Source organism: Atta colombica, unplaced genomic scaffold (genome assembly GCF_001594045.1).
Source record: "Atta colombica isolate Treedump-2 unplaced genomic scaffold, Acol1.0 scaffold82, whole genome shotgun sequence".
Taxonomy (NCBI): domain Eukaryota; kingdom Metazoa; phylum Arthropoda; class Insecta; order Hymenoptera; family Formicidae; genus Atta; species Atta colombica.
The window spans coordinates 285,301-293,044 of NW_017259575.1; the positions used below are offsets into that span (position 1 = coordinate 285,301).

The 7,744-nt window shown below is 34.2% G+C and overlaps 3 protein-coding genes across 4 annotated transcripts in view; 1 reads left to right on the top strand and 2 right to left on the bottom strand.

Annotated features, from left to right (window-relative positions):
- The first annotated feature begins 291 nt into the window (after positions 1 to 291).
- On the top strand, positions 292 to 4,429 carry LOC108692788 (protein inturned). The gene is made up of 11 exons (XM_018201234.1): positions 292 to 482; positions 557 to 857; positions 1,047 to 1,319; positions 1,458 to 1,529; positions 1,617 to 1,873; positions 2,112 to 2,201; positions 2,283 to 2,619; positions 2,725 to 3,062; positions 3,132 to 3,463; positions 3,640 to 3,806; positions 3,912 to 4,429. Exons 1-11 carry the CDS (start codon positions 328 to 330, stop codon positions 4,374 to 4,376), a joined length of 2,787 nt encoding a protein of 928 aa, XP_018056723.1. The 5' UTR covers positions 292 to 327; the 3' UTR covers positions 4,377 to 4,429.
- A 3-nt stretch (positions 4,430 to 4,432) lies between these two features.
- LOC108692787 (F-box only protein 44-like) lies at positions 4,433 to 6,426 on the bottom strand. 2 transcript variants are annotated; one of them, XM_018201233.1, is made up of 4 exons: positions 6,177 to 6,426; positions 5,254 to 5,805; positions 4,989 to 5,132; positions 4,433 to 4,879 (listed from the first exon to the last, which is right to left on the bottom strand). In XM_018201233.1, the coding sequence occupies exons 2-4, from the start codon at positions 5,803 to 5,805 to the stop codon at positions 4,709 to 4,711; spliced, it is 867 nt and encodes a 288-aa protein (XP_018056722.1). In that variant the 5' UTR covers positions 6,177 to 6,426; the 3' UTR covers positions 4,433 to 4,708. The 2 variants fall into 2 exon arrangements, with proteins under 2 accessions (XP_018056722.1, XP_018056721.1); XM_018201232.1 differs by lacking the exon at positions 6,177 to 6,426 and having other exon boundaries at positions 5,254 to 6,160.
- A 538-nt stretch (positions 6,427 to 6,964) lies between these two features.
- LOC108692743 (60S ribosomal protein L18a) overlaps positions 6,965 to 7,744 on the bottom strand; it is a 1,338-nt gene continuing 558 nt past the window's right edge. The window contains 1 exon segment of the mRNA XM_018201151.1: positions 6,965 to 7,380. Within this exon segment, the coding sequence (XP_018056640.1) occupies positions 7,034 to 7,380 (347 nt within the window). The 3' untranslated portion in view covers positions 6,965 to 7,033.

Below are 7,744 nucleotides of genomic sequence, written 5' to 3' on the forward strand. Positions count from 1 at the left end.
AAAGATTTGCTCATCACATCCCCACTCCTTTTCTTTTCCCTCCGCACAAGTAAGGCAAGCCTATTCAGGTACATTACACAGGTGCATTCAGGTAGTATCGAGTAATAGACTCTACTTGCCTAAATTGTACATACAGTCTACCTATATACAATAACTAAATGCAAGTGAAGTAATAATTGTTAAACACATTATAATATTTAGGATATCAATGCAGAAATGTATGATATACCTATTTATTAATATTGTATATTATGTATATTAGTTCAGGTCTTACTTGCAGAGCTAGTTATTATAAAATCAAGCTGTTTGACACAAATTTTCAACGAAATGAGCGAGGCGGAAAACAAAAATGCTTTATTAAAATCCAAATGCGAGCAGTCCGATCAGCCATACTCTGCGAATATCTACAATGAGGATGATCACGATTGGTGGGCAAGTGACAGTGGTTCCAGCACAGGGTCATATTACTCAGACACCGACAGGTAAATTCAACAATCAGGCGTATTTGTGAATAGATATGAATGATTTCTCCATGATTTAATATACTTAAATGCAGCTCTGTGGTTGAATGGGAATCGGAGATTGGACCCACCGGAGAAGTATTCTATATAGAATCCGCAGAGGAAAGTCTACTCGAGAATCCTACAATTTCAGAGAATGACATCGAAAGCCCTCAGCCAGAATTAACACGTCGCCGTAGTACGAGAGCTGGTAAACTGTTTCGTCTTATTAGACGTAAGGAAAGCAAGCGATGGAGCACGAGAAATAAAAGGATTAACAATAGCGCTGCGACAAATAATATAACTGCTGAAGAAAAAGGAGATGGGAGCAAGGAAGTCAAATTTCAAGATTTCCAGGTACTGAAGCATTTGGTGCACTAACAGCGATGAACTATAATATAAACATATCTTGGAAAACAACATTTAAAAATAAATGATTTTAAAACGTGAAATTTAATTGTAATTTAATAAATTTAACATGACAAATAATAAAATGTCACATAAAATCTTCTTGTATCTGTTAAAGTAATTATCTGTAATGATCAGGCAGGAGAAATTCGACAAGTCACATTATGGGTCGATCCTGAGAGAAGACATAAACTGGGAAGAAGGGCAACCTTATGTGAAGCGTACTTCGGTATTACTCCGGGTGCGTTCTCGGACAAAGTGAGAGTTATGGTGGCCGGATTTATACCCGATGGTGAAGCTATGAAAAAGAGAAATATAAAAATCGGAGACTGGTTACGAAGCATCAATTCGAACAACGTTACTTTTCAGAATTTAGATCGGATACTATCTGAAATCACTACGCCATCAAATGTGAGATTTGTATATATGTTAATAATTGATAAATAATCGTGATTAATAAATTCAGGAATTTGCTATATATAATTTTGTAATAATTCGAATCTATTTTAATTTTTTTTAAGGAAAGATTAAAAAATTCTTTACTTATAGGTAACATTAGAACTGCAAAGAGTAGCTGGTGTTGATGTTACTGCAAAATTACCAAAAGTAAATGAACCAAAAGTAATTAGTTTTCATTATAACTACGACAGTAAGAATACGTGATATGTATAAAATAAGATTTTACTGATACTGATCGTACATTTTTAGCAATCAATATTGGCCCAGTATTTGGTGAATAAAGAATCCAATAATTTCTTTATGGAATCTCTGTTGAATTATCCGTTGGGCGTAATATATTTAAAAACTGCGGATCTTTCGGAAATGGGACAAGAGTTGCAAGGTGTATTATATACGTTCCCACGCTCCGAAACTAAAAATGTGCATTCTTCTCTATGTACAGCAAGGGGAGCTTTTATAACTCTTAATCATTTATTACCCAGTATAGTAGGCACAGAACCACTCAGGTATATTACATGATGCTTTGCTTAACGCTGTGTCTCCAGATACATATTATTTAAAAAATTTTAAAAATATATATTTTAAAAATATATATGTATATATTATATATATAAGAGTGTTCGGAAAATCACCCGCAGTACTTTGGGAAGTGATTTATATATGTTTTTCCTTTTCGAGTCCCGAATCACTTCCCGAAGTATTGCAGGCGATTTTCTGGACGTCGCATAACGTATATATTTTTAGTACAACTGCCTATATAGGCGAAGAAGAAACGCATATTGCATACACATCCCGTAACGATGAATTACTTTTGATAGCTTTACCGGGCAAATGGTGAATTTTACTTTAGAGTACAATATTGGAAAAAATACAACAATTATTTTAATATGAATTTTATCAATTATTTCTTTGTAGCTGTACCTCTCAGGAGATTATTAAGATTACAGAAGACATTGTCAGAACATTAGAATTTACCTATCAATCACTAACAAAGTGCTTTACTTCTGTGGAGAACCAGTTTTTTTTGGATCATTTTTTCACTTTAATTATGCACAGATTAATAAATATTAAAGATTCTTATAAAGAATCTACTGATATTAAAAAAAAGTCACAAAATAGTACCGAAAATGTGGAGAATTATAAATTTAGAAGCGCTTTTTCAGTCGCAAGCTTTATACAGTTACCGAGAGACGCGCAAATTCAAATAGACGCTGCGTTAAGCGAGATGGAAGCTATGGATTACAGAGACTGGGTATATTGATACTTATTACAATTATATTTTAAATAATTAATAAGTATGCTTACGTTAAAGTGTAAATCTACATTGATTGTATCTAAATAGATGCATATTTAACAGAACGAAGATCCTATGGATTGTAAAAGATTATATACTATATTAGGGAGCTGCATTTATCACAAGAGCCATCTTCTAGGATCTCATTTACCTCACGAAGATCTGATCGACGTACATTCGTTCTTGAGACATAACGGCTTATTAAATCTGGTGAGCCAAGAACAAGTAAAATGTCTAGTTTTGTGGAAACAAATTTATCCCTCGTCTTGCAATCGTGGCAATATTGATAGCAATGACAGCAACCAGTTATTAATATTAAATGGAAAATGGTTTTTATTGGTTGTCGGGTATGGGCATGATTTATTAGCGGTGCTGTTGGAATCTGGCGGATGCACTGCAAAGTGAGTGTGTATTATTTTACATAAATAGTCTAAATATTGCTTTTTATTCAAGTTTTATTATTCTATTAGATACAATGACACGATTGGCCCAGATGTATTTTACGTGGAAGAGGCTCAAGAGACATTGAAGCATGTACAAAAAATAGGAGTTACGGTTTTGGCATCGAAATGGATTACATCCAATACCAGACCCGAAGTAATACCATATGAGGAACATATAACAACGAAAGCATCATCCAGTATAACGGAAAACCTATTTGGTTTGATAAAATCAACGTCCGATGCGCAAACTGTACCATCTAAGCAAAATGTCAATCCTGCTATTAATAAGAAACCGCAAGAATTGCCTTCTATCTTGAAGAAACGAAATCCTGAAGAAAATCCTGTGATCTTGGGTTCTGGTAAGTTTCAATGTATGTATAATAGTGAAATCAATTCAAATATTTCTTATACTATATCTTAATTCTTTTTGTCACTTTTTACAATATATATAAGACAGTGTTATATAAGTTGTTTCATTTCTTATATGTGTGAATATTATTATTTTACGAATATATGTATTCTTTCACATGTTTAGTGTATTCCTTACAAACATCCGAAGATTCACTCAGCCAAGGAACAGGTGGTGTTAGCGAAATGAGCGATGAGGCAATGCCTATACTTGGAAGACGAGCAATCAGAGAAAAGATCAATTCGGCATCGAGATATTCAGATGACAGTGATTCAGATATCGACATATATAAGGTAACACACACACACACACACACTCTCTCTCTCTCTCTCTCTCTCTTAAAAAAATACATAGTACTTGTTTCAAATACTAATATATTTATCAATATTTTCTTATAGAGTGATAGTAACGTGCTTACAATGGATATATCCAATATACGAGAGAACTTGTTAAACCAAGCAGAATATTTAGTACCTCAAAAACTAACTGCAGGTGATAAAAATTATTTGTATCATTATGTTCAATTGGACATGGTGGAAGGAATTCTATTAACATCAATGCCTATTCAAAATACAAAGGATAACAAGATTCTTGTTAACTTTAATAAGTGTGTACATGTTATTCATAGACTATTACGTAATACAGTAAGATTTAAGATGTTGAATCAAGATATAGATAAAACGGTAATCAACAAAAGTTTAATCGCTGTTAAAGAACACGGTGTATTATTTGAATGGGAAAATACAGCTTTTTGGGTAATTGGACGTCTCTATACGAGCCCTCATCCAAAGGAATTGTACGTGTGCCATCAAGACTCTGCACCTCAGAATCTAATCGAAATAGCTTTTCGATTACACTCGTAACACTTATACTGTGTATGTATACAGAAAATACGCATATTTTGAATAAATTTTTATTATATATACGCAACATTGTATATGAATTATTTTTAATTTGCAACTGTGATAATAAAAACGTAATCTTAAAATTACTTTTTATTAAGTAGTTACAGTTAATATTTTATAAAAAATTTTATATATTTAACATTTTATATACTCGTAGGTACTCATTTTTTATTTCATTGAAATCAGTGACTTTTTGTCACATAAAACTTTTTATTAAAAAAGCAGAGAGAAAATCTCATAAACTAACTTGTCTAATTTGATCTCTCTGTCTTTTATAAAATCTGTTTTAATTACGTTTTTTTACAAGTGCAAGTGCAAATATTCTCAGGAATTTTCACAGAAACACAAGCTCCAGCCATTTTACTGCCATAATGTCCTGCCCAATATAATCTGTCTCTTCCACTATGCTCAAAGGAGATAACTCTGAGACCAGTTCCATAGTTTTCAAATACATGTGAAACCTGCGATAAAGCATACAAAAAAATATAAATTGAAGATTGTATGTATACCATATTTCAATTTTTGTTACGTAAAATATACAAATTTTTTTCATGTTTTTTTAATACTCACTTGCAGCCATCTATTCTGTTTCTCTCCTTCTAAAATATCTTCAAATTTAAACTTATCCATTTGTTCTTCGTCAACACCAATTAATTTAACTTCCAACTGATATTTTGCTGGACAATCCCATCGACAGCTGTACCATTCGCTTACCTACACATACATGGCATGTATAATTTATAATTGCATACAATATATATATGTATGTGTGTGTGTATGTGTGTTTGTGTTTTTATATATATATATAATTTCATCACATAAAACTTGATGATACCACTATAGGTGGTTGATAAGTATCTAGGATATATGGATGAATCCCTTCATCTGTGAGATAGATATCTTGCATTTTGGAGCAACGTTGATAGGACGTCGTGAAACAGATCTGTCTATCTTTAAACATTGGTTCGATTTGTGGCAGTTTTGGCACGCCGACTGGAGGCTCCTCAATCCTCCAGTGATCACCACCATTTGAACCCAAGTCCCAATGATGCGTGCCTTCTGCGCCGGAATGATTTCTCAGCAAGTTCCTTTCATACGGCTTCTTAGTGCATGCGAAATAAAATACGGACCAGGGGATTTTGTCGTTCCATGGAAACGGTTTGGCTAGCGTCTGCTCGGTCTTTTTATGCCAGACGTAATTCATCAACATCTTCCAGCGTTTACATACCAACTGGCAATTCATCAGAGTCTTGCAGTCAGCATAACAAAAGATCTCTATCAGAATTTCGACCGGCAGGTATTTATCACAGAGTACCAAGCCATTATCACCCTCTTCATCGAACATCACGCGAGGACTTGAAGGAATAGTATTGAACTGTCCCATCATCTGTTAACACACACTTGACACGTTATAACGTGATGCACTGACGACACTGACGCATATGTGTTTACAATGTTGCTTCGATGTCAAGAGTGGTCATCGAGGCAGTCTCGGATTCGAGGAAACGTTTCGCCATCATTGTGTCTGAATTTCCGCAAACTTTTCTTATGCATCATCACGCAAAAGTACACGCTTTCGAGTACGCAATATTGAACATTTGATACTACGCTCGATCGAAACAAATGACATTTTCCGCGATGTCGTGAGAAAAATCGCCCGCCGTGTCACTCGAATGTTCGAATCGAATAATTAATGGAACAAAATTAACGAAACGTCCAAAGTGATGTCCAAATGACTTTGCAATCGCAATTACTTACGACTTGTCGCGTGCTCTCTCCAAAGCTTGTCGCAGTTTGTCAGGATCTTCGTACGTTCGTACGCGGGAGATGGCGCAAATCAATAATGGCTTAGTTTTTTGAGTCATAACGGAAGGCATGTGAAGTCGGAATTCGCTCTCATTCCTAGGCGTAAATCTCACGAGTTCCGCTCTTTTGACACGTGACTCATTATTATCTAGTTCGTCTCCCGTTTCGAAATGATCAATAAAAGAAGTCTGCCCCTTAATAATTTGATGGACATATCTTGTAAAGAATATATTGCGCATTCTTTTATCCTTGTTGTGCAATGAACATTACATGTATTTTACACAGAGAGCTCTATATTGGAGTATGCCTTTTATATATGTATATTAAAACTGTAACGTGAAGGAAAGGAAAGCAAACAAATACTTGTTTTTTTTTATTTATTCCTACTTGTGTGACGGATAAAACATTAGCCAATCAATTGAATTCCTGACAAAAAAAATAATACAATCTTTACTTTATTGGGACATCATCTAAAAATTGGGATTCCTCATTCCAAACTATAGTGCTCACGTATCATTTTATTGTTGTTCGTCAAACATTATTAAAGAAGAATAAAATGATAAATTATGCGTGAAACGGAATACATCCAGTGTATTCTACAAGCAACGAAACACAACTGTCCTCTAACCTAAACAGTTCCTCTATTCCTATTTCCTAAACAACCAAAACATTTCGAGCTCTGTATTTATGCCACTCTCAAAAGGATAGAGAAGAGGAAATTGTACGACGATTACGTGCAATTATGTTGAATATTTTCTCTTTATTTTCTGCAGAGTAGTATAGCATCGCAGTACAAAAACACGTGTCGTTTAAAGGAAATAGGTACGCGGCTTCCGGACACTGAACAGCGGCATACGATTTCTGTGCTGAATTCGCTTGGGCAATGGAAACTTGATCTTGGAGTCGTGGAACTGCTTCACTTGGGGCCTGCGACAGTTTGCAGCCTTCACAACCTCCACCTTGATTATCTGTATAGAATGAGCACGTGCACGATGACGGGCACCCATATCCCTATAGCACTGGGTTACTGCCCCACTGACGGAGAGGTCCCTGTACTCCCTGTACATGTTGTGTGTACCAGATCGAGAATCGTATCTCAGCCATATTCCAAAATTCTTGATTTTCATTGGAGTTTTCTCTGGAATCTAAAAGATTCAATTTTATATTATCAACATATATAAAGTTATCTAATATACATAATGAAATATTTAGTTTTCTTTCTTATATCAATGTCAATGTAAATTAACTCTAATTAAATTATGCTTCATCTTTGTCTAGTTTTAAGAATTAGAAAAGGATAGAGTAAATTAAACCAAGATTGAATTTATCTATACTGGTAAAAGTGAACATTAACAATTTTTTATTATAATTCGTAGTCTACATTAAACTGTTTGTCACGTTTCCTTTCTCTTTTCCAACATCTGTGTATTCATTTATTTTAAGTGCAACAAGTTAATATTGCAAACGAAACATAGCAGTTACAAAGAACACACATCTAATAAGACAAAACTGTGTAATAA

What these genes read in the sequence shown, in the direction of transcription:
- LOC108692788 (XM_018201234.1), top strand. Translation starts at nt 328, where the DNA reads ATGAGCGAGGCGGAAAACAAAAATGCTTTATTAAAATCCAAATGCGAG. An exon ending in AAATCACTACGCCATCAAAT is followed by an intron (nt 1,320 to 1,457) that starts GTGAGATTTGTA and finishes CTTTACTTATAG; the next exon opens with GTAACATTAGAACTGCAAAG. An exon ending in ATAGCTTTACCGGGCAAATG is followed by an intron (nt 2,202 to 2,282) that starts GTGAATTTTACT and finishes ATTTCTTTGTAG; the next exon opens with CTGTACCTCTCAGGAGATTA.
- LOC108692787 (XM_018201233.1), bottom strand. Translation starts at nt 5,805, where the DNA reads ATGATGGGACAGTTCAATACTATTCCTTCAAGTCCTCGCGTGATGTTC. An exon ending in CTTATCAACCACCTATAGTG is followed by an intron (nt 5,133 to 5,253) that starts GTATCATCAAGT and finishes ATGTATGTGTAG; the next exon opens with GTAAGCGAATGGTACAGCTG. An exon ending in AACAGAATAGATGGCTGCAA is followed by an intron (nt 4,880 to 4,988) that starts GTGAGTATTAAA and finishes GCTTTATCGCAG; the next exon opens with GTTTCACATGTATTTGAAAA.